We start from the raw sequence: 21,050 nt of genomic DNA, 5'->3' as shown, positions 1-21,050 counted from the left end.
TTATGTGCCAGGCTGAGTTATCTTACTTGATCAATGTAGAAGGTAAGATAGTTGGAAAAACATGTTTCAATGCAATACATGATGGATATCCTGAGATATTGACTGAAAAGTGGTAACATGTAAAACCTTAACCAAAGTGGCGAAGTTGAATGATAAACGGCCATAATTTGCATTATATGTAAAAAAAGAGTTATCTTACTTGGTTATTCAAGTAGATTGCATGGTTGAGTACCTTTGAATATATTCTCAATGCAATACATCAAGTAGTTGCTGAGATATTAACCTATGTGTGCTTACATGCAAAACCTGAACCATTTTTTTAAGTCAAATAATAAAGGGCAATTACTTGCATTATATGCCAGATTGAGGTATCTCTTACTTGATTAATGAAGTAGATCAGAAAGTTGGGAAGACATATCTAAAGTTTCAATGCAATATATGACATATTTGCTGAGATAATAACTTGTAGGTGCTTACATGCAAAACCTTAACCAAGGTGTGATGCCAACACCGGGGTGAGTAGTATAACTTTTTTCTAGCTTTTTTTTCTTCAAATAGGTGGGGTAAAAATGAGAAAAGGAAAACAGAAGAAATTATTAAGGTGTTCAGGATTAATAGAAACTTTTCTCATTTATTTTTCACATAGAACTCTTTATCAACACATACTCAGTCATTACTAAACACGGTATGATAGGCTGATGCAAACAAATATAACTTTGTAATAACAGAATCAAATAAACATTCCAGAAACTGACCAATAAAGCTCTTAGTTTCGAAATACAATAAACAATATTCTTAAGTTTGCCAATATAAGATGCATTTTAACAAAGAATGTCAGATGACTATCAGTTTTCCACAATCAGAAAAATAGTCCATGAAACTTTTATGCCCTATTATATTTGACATAACATAATTCAGTTAACTTCAATTACAATTGCAAATTTAGGACTGGAGTTTGTATAAGATTAGATGATGACGAAGCATTATCATGTTCTTTCCTTTGACGTTTATAGCCAGTAGGCACAACTTCACTACTAGATGAAAATCTTTGATCTGTGTTGGTTTGCATTTTTACATATTTATTATCTGGAGTTCCAAAATGTTGTGATTTCCTTTTGTATGGCACAATATTAGCAGGCATTTTCCCAGCACTCTGTTTTGTCCAATCCGAATCAATTTCACTATCAATTACAGTCTGCTTGAGTTTCTTTTTGTAAGGCTGAACTTGATTGGCTGATTGAGAGCCATCTTGGATGACCTCAATTCTGGAACAAGATGGCTGCTCCCATGGTGGTGTGCTTGATTTAATCCTTTCAATTTTGCTTTCTGCTGTAACGGTGCTGCTTGGCTGTGGTTTTCCATTTGTTTTCTTCCATTCTTTTTCAAAATGTTGTCTGAAAAAATAAACTTTATTTTTCTTATTTTAAAAAAAACAATCATTTCTAAAGAAATGTTAGAACCAGGGTAATGGACAATTTGAGAGGATTGCATTTTGTCAGAAATTTGATCAAACCTGTTGGGTTTTAATTAGATATATGTAATCAATGTGTTCTGGGCCGGGGGGCCTCATATCACAAATAATTAGAGTTTTTATTTAACATCACTCATCAAAAAAAGAAGGTATTTTGTTTCACAGAGAAAAATGCATGTAAACAATACAAATAAATAAGATGTAAAAGCTTTCAAGGAACACTTATATTCAATCAGGCAAGAAAAAATATACTTGTACATGTACCTCACCAATTACATATAAATTAAGTATCTATTTGTACTTGGATTGGAGTCGCCTGCCTTTGCTCCAGACTCGTCCAAAGGAAGGCAGCCAGCTGGTGTCAGCAGTTCCTTGATGATCAAAGTTTGCCCCAACCCTCATAGCTGGCAGCTTGGCTCTTTTCTCCTGGTGCACTGTATATTAACATTAAAGGGTCTTGTTCAAAATACATTTTAAGATATTACTTAAATAATTATCACTTAAAGTGGATGAAATGACCACATTGTCAAAGCTGATAGTTTGAGTCTCCTCTCTAAAATAAAATCAAAATAAAGGTTAATTAACGTGGAAATTTTCAGAATAAAAATGATCTACCGGTACACATAATTTACAAGTAAAATAGTTACAATTGTTAAATTTGGTAGAGCAAGTCTAAATGGCATGCTTCCCTTAAATTAATCACAACACAAATTGTGGCTTTTATATGCTTTTACTTTTATGCTAAACATTTTGCACCATCCCCAAGATTTCTTGTTCTAATAGGTGACTGTTCTAAGAACTGATAAATATGGTAAAACTTTAATGCCAATATTTTTCCTTAAAAAATGGTATTTGACCCAAGCTTTTGATCTAATGATAGCTCAGAAATCACATCATCAAATCACCATACAGTGTTTCTGGTAGTCTTCTAGGGTGGGTCCAATCTCTCCCCTGGAGGTGGGCGTGTCATTGAGAAGCCAGGGGGGCATCGCACCTGAATGGACATTTCCGTCCTCCGCTCCTCCAGGCTAAAGAGGTAAAGATTTATTATTAATTATTCACAACTGTTGATGGAAAACAAAAATTGCACTGCTATTTGGTGTGACATATCTCTACCCTGAAAGTAGTTGGGTCTCTAACAGCCAGTCTGATATGGCCCATGACCGTACATTACCCTCCATCACAACTCCAGGCTGAAAAGCTAGCAGATTTTACTTTGTGTAAAGACATCTCAAGCAGGAATTATTTCCCGTCATCCTGGATGTGGACATGTTTTCCTGAAGCCATAGGCGCATTACCCTTCTCTTTCTGAAGGTTTTGCTACAAAAAAGGGGCATAACGTAGCAATATTTACAGTCAGAGTTATGGGACTTATTGTATATGAGCAGCTGGGGGAACATTTGTAGTAAGTTAAATTCATTTGATTATCAATTTTAAGGAATCATCAAGATTCCTATTTAACACTTCAGCAACCTCAACAAGGACAGCAAGGCTATGACAAAACCTAAAGCATCAAAAGATATATCAGGAATAACAAGATTTTTCCGGTCATTTACAAGGGTATTTGATCCATATTTTAGTAACATAAAGAAGACCTAGCATATGACTGTGACAAGTACAATTATATGCTATAAAAGGTTAGATTGATAAACACTTGTTGCCTCATTTTTTTTCATTTTTTTTTACATATAAGCAAGCAATTTACCTTTCAATTGCAGCTAAAATTATATGGAGTCAACAGGCATTAAAATTGACCAGAACTAAACTAGAGCTGTCACAGGAATGACTAATACCCCCAAATGCCGCCTGGACACAGGAATGGCAAACCATTCCTTTGAAAAGAGGCCGTAACTCCAAGGTTACTGCACATTGCATCTTCTTTTATCATGCATGTATTGTTTTATTTAAATCAAAACTAGCTGATGCTCTAGCTGATCTCTTCTGGAATAAGACATCTAGAGCATTCACAAGCTTTTCTTTCAACACGATCATCATCAAATTTTACAAGTACATATTTGGGTTTGAATGCATCCTTATCCACCTGGGAATAAATCCCGGGACTGTTCCTGTAGCCGAATTAACAAATCCATCTGACAGGTCAATATTTGTAGTAAGCACTACTGTGGCAAATATGCCATACTTAAGTTCTGCTGGTATTCCACTGGCATCTGGTTCAAATGAAGCATGCTGGATTTATTTTGTTTGTTCATCTTTCCAAGTGTCAATTACTTTTAAGGTAAATATTTGCTCATTTAGTTTTTGAAGGATCTATCAAACTTGACCTGTATCTTCTGATGTTACACCTATGTACCAAAATATGTTCAAATCTGTCAAGCCTTTCATGAGTTATCGTCCAGAAACCATTTTTCTATTTTTAGTAATAGTGACCTTGACCCCACCAGCCCCAATATCGAACTTGATCTGTATCTTCTGATGTTACACCTGTGTACCAAAAATTGTTCAAATCTGTTTAGCCTTTCATGAGTTATCGTCCGGAAACCGTTTTTCTTTTTTTAGTAACAGTGACCTTGACCTTGGCCCCACCAGCCCCAATATCGAACTTGACCTGTATCTTCTGATGTTACACCTGTGTACCAAAAAATGTTCAAATCTGTCAAGCCTTTCATGAGTTATCGTCCAGAAACCATTTTTCTATTTTTAGTAACAGTGACCTTGACCCCACCAGCCCCAATATCTTCTGATGTTACACCTGTGTACCAAAAATTGTTCAAATCTGTTTAGCCTTTCACGAGTTATCCTCCGGAAACCGTTTTTCTTTTTTTAGTAACAGTGACCTTGACCTTGGCCCCACCAGCCCCAATATCGAACTTGACCTGTATCTTCTGATGTTACACCTGTGTACCATAAAATTTTCAAATCTGTCAAGCCTTTCATGAGTTATCGTCCGGAAACCGTTTTTCTATTTTTAGTAACAGTGACCTTGACCTTGGCCCCACGAGCCCCAATATCGAACTTGACCTGTATCTTTTGATGTTACACCTGTGTACCAATAAAATTTTTAATCTGTCTAGCCTTTCATGAGTTATCGTCCGGAAACCATGAAAACCGACCGACCGACAGACCGACCGACAAGCTCACTAACTTGATCTGTATCTTCTGATGTTACACCTGTGTACCAAAAATTGTTCAAATCTGTCTAGCCTTTCATGAGTTATTGTCCGGAAACCGTTTTTCTTTTTTTAGTAACAGTGACCTTGACCTTGGCCCCACCAGCCCCAATATCGAACTTGACCTGTATCTTCTGATGTTACACCTGTGTATCAAAAAATTTTCAAATCTGTCAACCCTTTCATGATGTATCGTCCAGAAACCGTTTTTCTATTTTTAGTAACAGTGACCTTGACCTTGGCCCCACCAGCCCCAATATCGAACTTGACCTGTATCTTCTGATGTTACACCTGTGTACCAAAAGCTCACTCCTATATACCCCCTCAAACTTCGTTTGTGGGGGTATTATTATTGTTAATACCAGGAAACAAGCCTATATGCGAGTAGAATAGCTTTAGGGCTTTGAAAGCCAGCAGTAAACAGTGCACTACCAACCTGTGAAATACATGAGAGACCTTCACCATGCGCCAAAACTGTCCTCTTTCCAGGCTGCTTTCCATCACGACTGGCCCCACCTTTAGCCGACTGGTTCACTTTTCCTGGTGATATGGGCCATCTCATTTCTGCCGACTGCTTTACTCCTCTGGCTGATATGGATTGGTTTTCTGCTTCAGTTGTTGACTGGTTACCAGTGTTAGCTTCTAGTTGACTGGTTATCTGTTTGGACTGGTTTGACTGTGTACATTCAGGAAAATGTAATACGTATGAATTGACTAAAACTGCTTTGCCAAATCTTTGATAAATTTGACAAAGCAGTTTCTCAAAGCATTAAATTAAAATGAAATAAAAAAAACCACAATGTTCAAGTCTTCTTGACTTACAATCATTATGATGATCCACAAACTTGATTTCAGTGTTAGGAATGGCTACAAATTGTTTATTTATCCTTTATAAATACAATTCAATACACTTTAAGTAATGGTTACAATTTATCATTATTTTTTCTTTCTCATGAATACACTCAATTCGCTGTCTGATAGACTGTGAACAACAGCCCAAAAGTCATGAACATAATAGTAGTAGGTTATATTGGTTATATATGATAAATTGAACAAATTTATTCCAAAGAGACAGTGACCGTAGGAATAAGTTTGTTAAATTCATACTACATGAACCATTACCAACAAATAGTTTATGGTTTGAACTATTCAATTGTAAATTGTTAATTATTACCGGTAAGTTTTATTATGTTATATACGAGTAGGCTGAGTCACATACACTAACAACCAAAGTAGAGAGCAAGAAATACTAGACTCAGATTGGCTTCTTTGAAGCAATGAACTATAACAGTCGAAAAAATTAATCTTTTGTTTAAACAAGCGTGAATCCTACTGAATTCTTACACAAGACCTTGGCATCAAATTTCTTAAAAAGCCTTCCTGTATAACAAACAGAATTTGAGGAAGCCTGGAAATCATCTAACCAGTGCAGGGCTGGTGGGCTTGTGATAATTTCAACCACTACTTAAATATATATCTGAACATCTATAGACAGTATGCCAAAAATGTGAGGTCTACAGCAGTAGGTTTCATGAAAATAAAAATTTCATTTCGGGAAATTGAAGTTGAGCAAATAGACAACAAATTTTGAAGTTGGATACAGTGTCGCAGAATACTGACAACCTCTGAAAGGTGTTCCTGGCGTCTGGTTTCCGCTGCTGCTATTTCAAATGCTGCCTGAAATAAATAATATTAATGGTCAAAACTTGTGGTGTTCAAATTTTATTTTTGAATACACCTCTTTCATATATACAATAGACACAAAGTAAAATAAATGAGAATTGGATATGTCATATGCTAGGAGCACCCATACCGGTATTTTGAAATGGAAAATGATTCAACAATTATCAATATTCAGAAGGATTGATTTAACAAGAACAATATGTTTCACTATTAAACTCAGCATGATATATAATGATATAAATAGTTTTATTTGGCTGCCAATAAAACTTGACTGTGATATTATGCCCTTGAAGATTTTAACCCAGTGTAGAGAATTTGGATCACAAAAGTTAGAGAGAAGACAATGTTAGTTTTGTAATTTTTTGATAAATTAAGGGCCATTACTCCGGAGTGAATAAAGCCATCTGATTGTTGAATGAATTCAGTCAAGGTATTACGCCTATTAACATTGTAACCAAGTTTGGTAATTTAGGATTGGATAAAAATTGCTCAAGTTAGACAAACAACAATCTGAATTTTGTAAAAATCAAATAAAAATCAAAGGCAATTACTCCGGATGAATAACTTGATCAGGCTGTTAATCAAACTCAGTACAGATTATATGACCATATACATTATGATCAAGTTTGGTAAAAATATGCTAAAATTGGAGAGCTTCGCCAAACTATGACAATTCAAGGGCCATAACTCTGGAGTAAGAGAGTGATCTGGCTGTGGATCTTTATCGATTGAGATATAATCCCAGTGAACACTGTGACAGTTGGTAAACACTTGATAACTAATGCTGACAAAGTCAAAGTGTCTCATTTTGCTTAAGAAAATTTCTATTGCTGTTCTTTTCATGATCAAGTAATTCAGCCTGTGCCTCGATTAGCTTGCTAAAATCATGGTCAAGAACTTAAAAAAATCAAATTTGTATCAAAATCATTTCCGCTGGCAGCATAATTCTGTACTCTTGGCCCCACAAAATATATTTCCTATTATTCAACAATTCAATTCCAACTTACTTGCTTAATATCCGCTTCACTTGCTTTCTGGTATTTCTTTACAGCCAAAAAAGCAGCTTTCTTAAATCTGAAAATAACAAATACATACTGTTACTATGACCCATAATGTTACTATGATTACCAGTAACAGTAACTGCATATGTATTTATACTTATTATGATGCCATAATGTATGAATTAATATGCTTAAATCTAACTAGCACAAAAAAAAAATAAAAAAAATATGAGCACTGTAGATACAACACTTACTTTTTATAAGGAGTAAAAAAAGTTGGATTTTAGTGTCAGAAGAGGAAACTGCAGTGGCAAGGTACTTATTTGTCCATATTTCAAACACTTGCTCATTATGATAGTCCAAATGCATCCATACCAAGATTGTTCCAAGAAAATCAAGATATTATGGGCTTAAAGACTTCCTATTTTCATTCCAAACTATACACATGTACTAACATGCTAAGATCCTCTATGGACAGCACATATCTCGGCTTCATCTCCTTCTTAACAAGGTTGTCCCAGAAAAACTGCTCCAAGCCTGCCTTGTGCTCATCACTGGAAAACAATTTTCATTTGAGAATAAGTCAGTGGGTGCGGTTCTGTATTTTTCTTCCCCAGGAGGATAGTAAATATTTCACTTATTGCTATGCTACTCTTGATGCTCACTTGGTGAAATATACTATGATCTTAAACTGAAACAAAAATTATCCAGCATTTATTTTGTTTATGATTTACAACACAAATTTTTCAGGACCAATTAGTTTCAAACCTTGCAAAAACACTAAGTTTAACTATTAAAACCTCTTAACTGACACGGACAGCCAGATTTCCAAGCTTTATCTAAGAAAAGGCTCACATTATGTAACTGTCCTATTTAATAACTCATATCTCACATTGAATTTCATTAAAAAATGTGTTTTTACATGGAAATGAAACATCTCTTGAGTTAAGCAATCTTCAATCATTTTTTGTATATTCTTCTGTATATTAATAAAGTTATTTTTTTTTCAATCTTATTAGTAGTTATTTTGTTTCCAAAAGCTCACCTTGCAATATGTTGGAGCAGGCCATATCCGAGAACTTTGCAGGATTCCATGATGTCATGTTTGTCAACTTCTATGGCACAAAAGTAGCACCAGAATTTCGCTCCAGCCTCATATTCCAAATCCTTTGCTACTGGGCTGAACAATGTTCCCTTCACTTGCTGTATCTGGGAAATAAAAGACATGGACATATGCTGTTGGTTTATGGTCACAAAACCAGACAAGTCTGTTTCCTCCCGGTAATCCGGTTCCCAAACAACACAAGAAATCAGTCTTGTGTAACATCGTGCCAACGAGAGTGATTAATGGTAAGACCTTGTTTCACAATCATTGTAAAATAAACAATTTTAATCAGTAAACAAAGTTGTCGTCCCACATGACTCTAATTGTTGATCAATTTGGTATTACAACACACACAAAAATGCACATTTGGGATATTACAACACAGAAAATACTAGTAGTACATGTTTTTGGTCATAATTTATGAACATTTTTGACTGAAAGAAATGCTGCAAGTAATATTCTGTAGTTAACAGGGTCTATACAAATAGAAAAAAGTGTAGAAGGTTAAAGATGCACTCTTACTCCTGTAACGTTTCTTCCCTAACTAGCTCGGACACGCTACCTTAAATTAAACTATAAACCTATTCTCAGACTGCATTGTCCCAAAAATTAAGTATGAAATTAATATTATATACACGTGATTGACAATGATTGCTTACAAAACCGAATGATTAGAAATAATTGGTATGGTTCAAGAATCAACGTTCAATTATCCCAAAAGCAAGAACGACCAAACAGAAACAATACAACAATTATGCTATAACTTCAAACAGGACCATCATACAAAACGCTTATAAACTAATAACAATATATCAGCGAAACCCACAGTCCTAAATGTATAGCTTTTACGGGGAATCAAACCATTGACCCTGTTCCGTCTGTATCGCAATGATCCAGGCTTACTAAGAGGCCAAAAAGAAACCCCACGGATGTCCGAACCTAGAAACTAGAAGCTGTAGCGCAATGCTTCACTTTAATTCTCCTAGCCTCCAATAGTTCAGAACCCGCCCTAAACAGTGCAAAAAGATACTTCAAAGCTTCCCTATATATTAACTTGATGTTTTCACATCGGCGTCGAGACACGAACTAACTATTTCTATGCATTTCGCTTCTTATATACCCTAACATCACGTGACCAAAATGGAATGGTCCATTTTAACAAGCACGATGGGCGAAACCATTATACATAACTAACGTTACAGAGTAGGGGTGTCAAGTTTATCAAACTTACGAAAAAGTAGAAAACTATTAAGAATACAACTTAGTTCGTATTAATTAATTATTTACTAGCTAAATTTAGACATTTAATACTAAAAACATAACATTAGTAAAAATACACGAAATCATCATAAAGAAGTCATAGCGATAAAGCGAAAATCAAATTCTCTATAAAATTCACTAAAACAGAAATGATTATTTTCCGGGCTCCGGACTACATGATTCCATGAACATTACACTCCCAAATAAGCAGTACCACAATTAATACAATTGTTTTAAATTACCGAAAGTGATGAATTAATATAGAAAACAACGGTTTATATGAAGGATACTGTGTTTACTTTGATTCTGAAAGGAAAATGCAGAAATCACAGTATTTCTATCTTATGAGACAATAGTAATAGTTGATCACTGTAAATCTTTTAGGACCCACCAGTCATTAAATATGTGTGTGTTTTCAGCTATTAAATACACTGTTACAATCTTGGTATCAGTTATTATTTCCAAACTGCTTTATTTAGTAAGTAGTTAAAGGTTTAATTATCACTCAAAATGTATGTTTGTAATGTATGTGTACCTAGTCATTCTAAAAATTTATGCCGGCATTTTAGAATGACTACATGTGTACCATGTATTGTTTTAAATACGAGTGTCACTTTAAAGTAAGCTGAGATTGCAAACACCACGACACTGCTATATACTTGATTATTCATACTTAAATATGAATTCTCACTATTATAAATTAAAAAAATGAAACCGGTTTATCTTTTAACTATTTAGAAATTATAGCTGAATTACCTTTGTTTGAAATTTTTGGAGAATGTTCTTCAATATGAGCTGGTGTCTTTTTGAATAAACATGTTTTTTGCCTGTATTGTGATTTACTTTGCATAAACTGCAGTACTTATATTGTTTAAAAGACGTGCTATTTGTATTCATTCTGGCCAACTAGCTGTCAAAATGCTACCCTATTGTACAAGCAGCAGACAACAGTTTCACAAAATCACGGATTGACACTGTATTAAAACTACCCTACGTTACTTTTCCTACGAAAATGAAAACTCGCTAGAAACGGAAATATAGGTACCGTAAAAAAACAATTTATGTTTTTCAGTTTTATTCTGTTTTGCTGCAATACTTATTTCACGCATGACAAGTTTTTTTTTTCTTCTAATCTAAGTGCTCCTCTTGAATTTATAGTTGGGTGTAGCCTTTTTGTTTCTCACAAACAATATTTTTTTAACTGTGTTTACCAAATTTGACGTTTCTTGGTAATTTTCTAGAATATTATGAAATATATTTTAAAATTTCATCTCTAACATGTATAAATATGTATATGAATAATGGAATAAGTTTTTCTATGTATCATTGATTATCACACGAAGTTCGACCATTCCAGAATGTTTCATAATTGTTTGCTAAGAAATTAACTGATATTGATAAATGATTGTGTCTTGTCACATATGTTACTTTCTTGCTCTTTTTTCAATATTTTGATATTCGTTAGTTGAACAGCTCCATTTGTAAATATGTTGCAGACAAATCAATTTGTGACTGACTAATGTTCTGTTGTTTTTTTTCTCTTTTTTGCAGATAAAGTATTGCGCAATAAGTAACGGACCAGTCATAAATTTTTCGAATCAACAAGCCAAAGTTTTAACACTGCAGTAGTTACACTACTACTTGGAATTGTAACAAGCCAGGCGACGTAAAAATAGGAATTCAAGTTTTGTGCTAATTTTGAACACTTCAAGACCTCATAGTTTGTTGTTCATTACACAACAATGTCGGTGGTGAAAGAAGGCTATGTCAAACGACATAGCAGTAAGTAACAGTTCTTTTGTACTAAAGTATAAAAATAGATACTGGACATAGAATAAACATTGCCGTCGATTTCAGTCACTACATGTCACTTTTTTATGCACTCTCGTCTCTGTCTAATTGTGCTGGCTTAAATGAAGATAAAAAAGTGTTCAGTATGTTGCTTGAACCCAAACTCTTGTGACACATGCACAATTTTCAACCTATTAAGTTAACAAGGTGGCTTGTTCTTACCCACATGCACTACAGATCTTTACCAGCTTTGTAAAAAGTAAAAAAAAATAAAGATAGTACAGTTAACAACTTTATTTTACATATATATAACAATTAATACATTATATCGCCATGTAAGTGCAAAAAAACTCAATATCTGCTTCTATTTCTATATGCAGTTATTGCACATTTATTGTATATACATGTAATGTATTTGTTAGATAATTACAGAAATGTTCAAACCTAAATTTCAAACTTAGAAATCATGAATCTTGTTGAAAACACATCTCGTTGTGGAAGGGATATTTGAGGCTTGATTATTTATTTGTTTGTGTTTTACAGAGAGTTTGTTCTCAGGTGGTTGGAATGACGTCTACCTGAAGCTTTACTCTGACAGCAATCTCCTGGCATACAAGAAAAAAGGCGACATGACAGCAAAAGTACAGATTTGTATGAAAGTAAGTATATATTAAAAGGTTAAGAAAGAATGGCAGATTCATGGACTGGATTCAAGCTAGGGACTCCAATTCTGAGCTTAATGCGTATCCCTTCCATTAAGTGTAAACCATTTATTTTGACATACTATTTAGTTACCAGAGGTCTGTAATTTGTCAAGCATAAGGGTGACACTGACTCCCAGCTAAATAAAATTGTTGGGATAATCTAAAAAAGAATGATTTGAAGCAAATACAGATATTTATTGTAAAAAGTATTTTTCATTAATAAACATGTTCCTGTTTGGGCAGGATCAGTAGTTTTTTTCTCATGTTTTGGATTAAAATTACTTTTCCCGGTCATGCATCTGAAAACACTTATTAAATAATTATTTTACTCTATGATATTGAAACTGCAGAAAATTTTAGAATAAAAATGTATTTTGATTTTAGTAGGGTGCGAACACGCACCAGTCAAGTCAACAAAAAAATAGAAAACAGACGCCTTCACCACAAGTCCTCCTGTACTTGTATAAAAAAGTGAAGGGTATTTCGACCTATTAACAATACATTGATAACATCACGTGATAATGTACATCAACCAATCACAGAAAGCTGTAATTAAATGACCATTAGCCTTAATAACGCTTATGAAAAGGGTTAGTTTATCGAAGACAATATTTGAGCAAATATCAACATCTGCTGAAAGGTTCCAGCTGCTTTGGGTATTTTTATATTAGTTTTCATACTTCTAACAATTTGCGAAACTTTATTTGTGTCATAAAAAAGATGCATTTTGCAAAAACATTAGCAAGTCCTCATAACACCTTACTTTTCTTCTGTTCATTTAAAAACAGTTGTCGATGAATACATTGTATGTTTAAACCTGTTGCAATTAAGTAAAACCCAGGGGGAAAGTGTGTCCTATATACACATTTACGGTAGTGTATCAACTGTGTATTAACTGAACTGAAGTTATTTTAGACTTAAGAGAGTTATAACAATCTGGTTAATGCTCATTTCTGTGTTATCTATATAAAATAATATTGATGTGACACATTGTATTTTATAAATTATCTGATTTGAACTAAGTCTATGTTTAATTTATTATTGAAAAATATCTGCTGTAAATACTAATTACTCAGTAAACACCTGTCACCAACTAAAGACATTTTAAAATGTTCTGTTTTGCAATTGCTAATTGCTGTATAATTATATAGTAATTCATCACAGCATTCCTAACGAATACGTGTATTTTCATCTTGATAGTGACAATTCATGTCGCACACAATTCAATACAACACATTTTTTGACATATTTTCAGGATATGCTTCATTTATTTTCATCTAAGAATTTAAAACAAACCTTCAAAACATATTCAATGTAACAAAATCATGAAGATAGACTTAAACATGCACTCTTACTCCCAAATAAAATTTACCACAATTAATACAATTCTATACCAAAAAGGATGAATAAATGTCGAAAACAGTGGTACTTATGAAGGATACCAAGTTTAATTTGAAAGAAAGGTGCAGAAAACATGGTATTTCTACCTTATGAAACAATAGTAGATCAGAGTAAATCTTTAGCACTCACCAATCATTTAATATTTTTGCGTTTTCACATAGTAAGTACACAGTTACGATCTTGTTATCATTTATTAATATTTTCCATAAATGCATTATTTAGTACGGTAAAAACAAACATAAAGTTTGAGTGAGTTAAAGGTTTATCACTCAAAGTTTATGTTTGTTATATATGTGTATGTACTGATTTTGAATAAGAGTGTCACTTTAATGTATTTTCATTTAAGAATTTAAAATGAATTTCACAACATTTTCAATTACAAAATCATGAAAAAAAAACAGCCATGGACGCTTTTTTATCATTTCAGAATGTATGCAAACACTTTGCATTTGGGGAGCATGTACAGAACAACTTCAAAGACATTCCTCAGCTGCCCTCAGGGTCGAGCATCTCATGTTTGATAGCTGTCCCCGAGAAACCAAGCCATAAAGCAAAGCCACACTACTTCCTTATGAACAATGAGCAGCAGTTACAGTATGAATCATTTTGCTATGTATTACTCACAGTAAGAATTAAGTGATGCCAATTTTCCTCTTTTCATCTGATTTCTTCTTTTTTGGCCACAAAACTTAGAAATTTAATTGTTGCCTTTAATTTGATCTATACAAAAAATGATTTTTTACATAAATGAGAAAACAGTCATCATTCTGAGATCTGAAATTTTACAGATTAAGTTGAATTTATTTATTTTATAATTGCTAAAAGTGGGTAAGCAGTTAAAAAAAAAACACAAAAAACTCTGGCCTTAAAAGTATTTAGAAAAAGATATTACACGTCAATACAGACGATAACGACAATATAATGTGTTAACTGTTTTTTGATACCATAATACAAAATTCATTAATATTTCTGTTTGAAAAATATAAAACCAATTTTCCTGTATGTTTATTTTTACCTGTACATGTAGTTTTGAATTATGAGGAACAAGAACATTTCTTTTATGTTTGAAAATAAGGGGGAAAAATGCATTATTAAAAAGTAATCCTTATTCTTGTATTTTTTCAGTGAGTGGATGTCAGCAATCATTTCTACTGTAAGTATTACTTTTAATATTTATAGAAAATTGGTTGTTGATAAGTGTTTACAATGTATGCTTTAAAGGGGCTGTACTCCGTATGATGAAATAGCGAGAGAAAAAAAGAAAATTGTCGAAAACTGACATAAACTTGGTATGGATGTGTACAATGCATTGAAACTTACTAACTGAAGTACCACATAGTTTTTTGGTATTTTTCCATTAAAAAAGATTGGCTAGTCGATGTTATCACGTGATATTACCAAGTTAGGTATATAGCTTAAATATTCCAACCATTGAGAGTATTCCTTCGTAGCACAGTGGTTCAACACTGGGCTGCAATTTTGGCGACCCCGGTTCGAACCCGGTTTTCGACTCGATTTTTTTTTACATTTTGGTATTTTTTTACAATTATGATATCAAAGAGTAAACCATTTTATTAAATACTTGTCCTGAGATTGGTTACAGAAAAATGTTTTTTGGTGCCAATCTGGTGTACAGTCCCTTTAAAGATGATTAAATGAATAATGTAAAATTATGTCCTGAATGTCATCAAAACTTGATCTGTTTATGAATGCATGTATGGTATGCACAAAGGCCCTTTGCAGTCATGTCTAAAGCAATGCATTCCTCATGTTTATAATTGTATTTACATCATTCCAACTTTTCGCATATATATGAAGTTTTCAAATGAATAGGAAGTTAGTAAATCATGCTCACACTAATGTAGTTGAGTTGTTTTCTCAAACTTTGTCAATCACTCTCCACCAAGAGGGCCATTAACAGAAAATCTAAAGTCAAGTGATAGTGGTATCCGCCTCTCGCCCAAGAGGTTGTGGGTTTGATCCCCAGTAGAGGTATATTCTCATGGCCTCTTAAAACTGACGGTTGTACTGGTGTCTCACAGGGAAGCAGACTTGAACCTGCTTCTGTAAGCTATCAGCTTTTGTCACAGTTGAGCAAAAGAAATTAGTACTAACTTATGGCCCCTTTATTTTCCAGCTCCCTTCCCGACCCCAGAGCAACCAGTCTGGCCCCTCACCGCCTCAGCCTCAGGGTCCTATCCAGCCCCAGCACCCCCAAGGGGTTTATTCCCCACCTCCTTACAGCTACCAGCCAGGCCCGCCACCTCCTGGAGGCATGCCTATGCCTCAACCCATAGGTTTTGGAGGATATGGTAGAGCTTTGAATTTTAATGATAGCCTTTGTAAAATAGTTCCATGTCTGTATTTACTGAAATGCTACATTTCTTACTGAACTATGATATTTTTCATCCAAATAAACTCTCTGGACTGGAATATTAACTCTTTTACTGGAATAACTTACTTCATACAGATAATTACATGTATATAGTGCGCTTTTAAGTATCGTTATATTCAGTCAACTCAGCCCTTATTATTCACAACCAGGTTCCCTCTAAGCACAAACCTTATCAGGAGCCACAGAAAAATCAGAAGCACATTATATGGCGTATAACCTCATTGATTTAGTTCATTACCTCATCTGTTTATTTACAGCCCCCGGTCCTCCACCAACAAGTCAGCCCGGCCCTTATCCACCCCAACAGGGGTACCCACAACAACAGGGATACCCCCAGCAACAACCGTATCCACAGCAACAAGGGTATCCACAGCAACAGGGTTACCCACAACAGCAGTACGGAGGTTATCAGCAACAACGTAAGTAAAGTCAGTGAATAGGGATGTGTGAAATAATTGATACCCCGGTATTATAATAAGGAAACAGAAGTGATACGTATTGGTATATATATATGTAAGGACAATAATATTGCTATTTTTTATTGCATAATGGGTTGAACTTGTTTGCAAAAAATCTCAACAACAGTTTGACTTGGGACCATGAAACTTCTCTGGTATGTTGTATTTGACCGATTATACTTGGCGGCTCAGGTGGTCACAATCATCAACAATGCATTTGTTCTTTATACCACATGTTACTGACATAGCAGTGCACAGTGGTCATATTATTATTATACAAACACCTTTTTGTTGTAAATGCAACGTTTATTTTCCAGCCTATGGGTATCAGCAACCACCCCAGGGCTATGCAGGAGGGTATGCCCAGGGCCCGCAACAAAATGTTGCGTATGCCACTGATCACCATAGGAAAAAGAAAGGTGGCCTTGGAGGAGTTATGGGCAGTAATACAGGCAAAATGGCTGCAGGTAAGTTAGGATTGGAACAAGATAAGCAGATGATAAGATGCATTTAATATTAAGGTCCTACAACATGATAAAGATAGGTGAGCTCTGAAGAGTCATGGATAGCTATACATCGGTGATATGCTATGCATCTATCAATGTTTTGCCCCACCTGGTTTGCAGCAGGCTTACCCAGGAGATTCATACAAACTGCAACTTTGCTGAATTGTTTTCCTGCAAATTCTGTCCCAGACCTGTAACAAGGAACTTGTGTCAAAAACTCTGGGGTCAGGGTGTTTTAAATAAAAGGTTTGAAAACAAGTTTTGTCGACATTTTGTCTAAACAACACTATTTTCCCCCTATCAAGGCCGCCTCCATTCCAATGACGGTGGAACAAAACACTGACATATGATGGAACCATCCTTATATTAGTGATTAGTTTTACAGACTATAAACAGACCAGCATTGGTGTTTGCTAAGTGACACTTATGTTGTTATAAACTGTCATCAATTTAATGGTCTTCACAATATAAATATGTCCAATTATTTCTAGGTCTGATTGGTGGTGCGGCACTGGGGTATGGAGCCAGTCGTATGATGGGTGGTGGCATGGGTGGTTTTTTGGCAGTCCGTTTGGAATGTTTGGCATGGGTCGATGCGGCAGTTGGAGCTCTATGAGTAGTTTTGGAAGTTGTGGCAGTTTTGGCAGTTTCGGTAGTTTTGATTAAAAGAACTTTCGGCGTAACTAGGAAATAAGTGTTTCTTTTTATCAGAATCTCCTACGCAAGTTAAACTATTATAATTCATGTATACAGGTATGGTTTGGATGCGCTCTGGATGATGCTGTGAACTGAATTTTTGAGAATTCAATTTTCAAATAAGTTCAGTTGAACCCCATTTGCTCAAATTCACAGTGACTGGCAATAATACCTTGAGTCTCAGAAAAGTCGATCTAATTGAGATTGCTCACATTCAGTTGAAAGAAATCAGTCCTTTACATCCAGTTTGAGCCGACAAGGAAATGGAGCCAAGTGAGTTCGAGCCAATGCGGATTGACTGTATATAGAAACTTAATGAACAGTAGTGTCATATAAAGAATAAGGCTCATGTATTTATGTTATTATTTACAGAGGGTAGAGATTTAGAAAAGTTCATGTTATAGTTATATAATAAACACATGCACATGTATACTTGCCTAGCAATGTGGGCAACTTGTATTCTTATACAGAAATAATGATGATTCATACAGTTTACAACTTAGATGTACAGTGTGCCAGTAGTTTTAAATTATTGTGACCGGAGATCTGTTAAAATAATTATGTTAAAAGGATGGGGAGTTTTATATGGGGGTTTTGTTCAAGTTTGCACAAAAACAAAATACATCAAGATACAAATGTTTCTCACTAAATAGAGGTACAATGTTTTCTCACAAAAAAAAATGTGATAAAAAAAATATTTACAAAAATCGATATAAAAAAAATTCTCACAAAAATCGATATAAAAAAAAACGAGATACAAAGTTTTCTCACAATAATCAATTTAAAAAAATTTCTCACAAAAATCAGGATACTAAGTTTTTTCATAACTCGAGATACAAAGTTTTCACATAAAAATTGAGATGCTCATATCCTTGTAGATTACATGTATGAAGCTTTATTTGAAATATTTTGAACAATTGAATTTGAATGACAATTCGAAGGTTTTTTCCTGTAAGTAGTTAACAAATTGCATTATTTGTTTACCATTTGTAAAATAATTTACTCATACTAAGTAGATTTTGACATAAATGAAGTTTCTTTATACTAAATGTCTTTACAGGTCTGGACAGATGCAATAAAATTGAATGGGAAGGCATAGTTAGCCAAAAAATATATATTAATTTTATTGATGAATCAAACATCAAGTAAAGCTCATCCTCTATATATACTCATACATAATGATATTAAAGTATTAATGGTATTAAAATGTTTGACACATGACAACAGTGAAGTACTAATAATATTTAACATATTTGACGTATGACATTTATTTACCCAAATCAATCATTTAAATGTGAAATCAGGAGAAATTTAAACATGATTCATTTGTATCAACACATTCAATGTGATTGGGCAATAAGATTAACCTCAGAAAATTAAGCATTTCAATTATTATTTGTTAGACAACTTTGTGTGTTAAATTCAGGTTGTAGCGATAGGATTATACTCATGACTTGGTCAGCGGCTCACACCTATGTTATATTATAAGCATGATCATGTTTACCAACTTCGCTCATTTTTAGCTCGTCTGTTTTTCGAAGAAAAAAAGTCGAGTTATTGTGATAGCCTTGGCGTCGTCGGCGTCGTCTGCGTCTGCGTCTGCGTCTGCGTCGTCGTCCAAAAACTTTAACCTTACCTCATAACTCAGACGAGCGTTGGCACCCACTCCGCGGTGCTCTTGTTATATTTGCATTTCATTCTTTTAACATTTAAGTATATTAAGATGATATGTATCAGTGTTTTTTACTACTTTTTTGGTTTTAAAGTTATTTGTAGTGCTACACAAGTCCAGTATACATGTATATGTACCAATGACATGTCCTTTAAACATTATATTAAGGCTTTAAAAAAAATGACATTTGTTTCAGTGTTTGATTGCATTTATTTTAACTTGTGAATTTGGTAAGTGAGTATTTCACTCCTGAAATATAATCTATCACCAATGTTCATTTATGTTTGGTTTTTACTTGTATTACATTGATATGCATGCCCCAGTGATTTCATTGTCTGCGACTGCCATCTTGCGAAAATGTACTCCCCGGAGGTAGCGAATGGAGTAGCCTCCCTTAGAAATGAGAGAAATGTACTCCTCAGAAGTAGAGAATGGAGTAGCCTCCCTTAGAAACGAGTAATCGGAAAGGCCAAAAATAAGACAATGGATGTGTGTATTTAAATTATATATCAAAAGCTAAGTACATATAAACATGTATACCAAAGTTCTCAAATTTTACTAGGGATCACCTAAGTCTTCTCCTAACATATCATTACAAGGCATTGTACAAGGTATTTTTGGATAATTTATGGGTTATTGTTAATAATAGATGACAACTAGTGTTCATCAACTTTGACCTTCACCTTGACCCACTGACCTCAAATCTGCCTACCAAGTTTGAGGTCTCTCGGCCATATTTGTCAATCTGTCAAGAAACTGGTACAGAAATACAATACATAATAAACCAGAATCTATGACATATATATGTTAATCATTCAATAATGCCAAGGACCACAATTAAAATTTGACTATTGAAAGAGTTATAGAACCTAATGGTTAACCTTTATTTTCTGGGCTATTCCATTTAAACATATTACCCCTGGGGGGGGGGGGGGAAGGCAATTTAATATTATGCCACCCCTCTACATGAGCAAATTTACCCTTTTGGGTCCAAATTAGCGAAAATAGACACCCACCCATATATTATTCCCCCAGGGGTTATATGTTTTACTGGAAAAGCCCTCAGTAACATTTAAGTCTATGACAATAATAAGAATTGATTAATGTGTTTTTGATACTCCATATTCGAAATTTAGTTTTATTGTTTTTGATCCAACAAAGCATTGATTGTGTCTAATAAGTATTGCCTTGATTAAGGCCAGTATAGTATAAAACAGAATTGTATAGTTCCTTTAACACATGTATATTTCCTTACCAGAATAATTGGCGGTAATCCTTAGAATAAAATGAGTGCTGGTAGTACAACTTATAATAGAGTTTGTTCTGCATACGCAAAAAAGGCTTGAATTTATACCTCAATTCTCTTGTTGTGTTAAAATAAAATTTTAATTTGTTGTGACTATTTGTTAAGCGGCTTATTTATCATTATTTGTACATCTATAATATTTTAATAAACTATGTTTTGTTAGTGTCACTTGTTTGTTGTTCATTTGTTCAAGTGCAAAAGTGAAATCTTTATTGCTTTGTCATTCAACTGTTACTGAAGGATGGTTTTAATTTGTGATGGGTTTTTTCGGCTCGTCTATTTTTGAAGAAAAGGGTTGAGGTGTTCTTGTTCATGTTTGCCACTGCTTCATATTTGTGCAAAAAACTTAATATTGGCCATATTTCCCAAACCATTCAAAACATTCAAATGAAACTTGGTAGACCTGTTGCCAGAGACAATACGCACAGGTATATTAAGGTCCATAACACTGGCCTAAATGAGTTTTCTATATC

The 21,050-nt window shown here is 34.2% G+C and overlaps 2 protein-coding genes across 2 annotated transcripts; one reads left to right on the top strand and one right to left on the bottom strand.

The window, feature by feature from the left end:
- Window positions 1-610: 610 nt before the first annotated feature.
- On the bottom strand, window positions 611-10,574 carry LOC128243582 (centrosomal AT-AC splicing factor-like). Its single transcript, XM_052961432.1, has 9 exons — window positions 10,405-10,574; window positions 8,329-8,492; window positions 7,739-7,837; window positions 7,290-7,356; window positions 6,223-6,276; window positions 5,036-5,275; window positions 2,382-2,499; window positions 1,773-1,905; window positions 611-1,394 (listed from the first exon to the last, which is right to left on the bottom strand). The coding sequence occupies exons 1-9, from the start codon at window positions 10,543-10,545 to the stop codon at window positions 929-931; spliced, it is 1,482 nt and encodes a 493-aa protein (XP_052817392.1). The 5' UTR covers window positions 10,546-10,574; the 3' UTR covers window positions 611-928.
- Window positions 10,575-10,766: 192 nt separating this feature from the next.
- Window positions 10,767-20,740, top strand: LOC128244862 (calcium-binding protein P-like). The gene is made up of 9 exons (XM_052962966.1): window positions 10,767-10,877; window positions 11,200-11,430; window positions 11,983-12,098; window positions 13,972-14,138; window positions 14,670-14,697; window positions 15,682-15,856; window positions 16,197-16,358; window positions 16,715-16,864; window positions 17,395-20,740. The coding sequence occupies exons 2-9, from the start codon at window positions 11,391-11,393 to the stop codon at window positions 17,517-17,519; spliced, it is 963 nt and encodes a 320-aa protein (XP_052818926.1). The 5' UTR covers window positions 10,767-10,877; window positions 11,200-11,390; the 3' UTR covers window positions 17,520-20,740.
- Window positions 20,741-21,050: the final 310 nt, after the last annotated feature.

The sequence above is a fragment of the Mya arenaria genome, chromosome 8 (assembly GCF_026914265.1).
Source record: "Mya arenaria isolate MELC-2E11 chromosome 8, ASM2691426v1".
In the NCBI taxonomy this organism is placed as follows: domain Eukaryota; kingdom Metazoa; phylum Mollusca; class Bivalvia; order Myida; family Myidae; genus Mya; species Mya arenaria.
The sequence above is the reverse complement of the archived record's forward strand: the minus strand, read 5'-3'. Positions and strand labels throughout refer to the sequence as shown.

Bases quoted from the DNA above. Each gene is read 5' to 3' on its own strand.
- LOC128243582 (XM_052961432.1), bottom strand. From the start codon at position 10,545: ATGAATACAAATAGCACGTCTTTTAAACAATATAAGTACTGCAGTTTA. The intron at 7,838-8,328 runs GTGAGCTTTTGG...ATTGTTTTCCAG, and splicing joins CTGCTCCAACATATTGCAAG to TGATGAGCACAAGGCAGGCT. The intron at 1,395-1,772 runs GTACAAATAGAT...TTATTTTTTCAG, and splicing joins GGCAGGCGACTCCAATCCAA to ACAACATTTTGAAAAAGAAT.
- LOC128244862 (XM_052962966.1), top strand. From the start codon at position 11,391: ATGTCGGTGGTGAAAGAAGGCTATGTCAAACGACATAGCA. The intron at 11,431-11,982 runs GTAAGTAACAGT...TGTGTTTTACAG, and splicing joins CTATGTCAAACGACATAGCA to AGAGTTTGTTCTCAGGTGGT. The intron at 15,857-16,196 runs GTAGAGCTTTGA...GTTTATTTACAG, and splicing joins CATAGGTTTTGGAGGATATG to CCCCCGGTCCTCCACCAACA.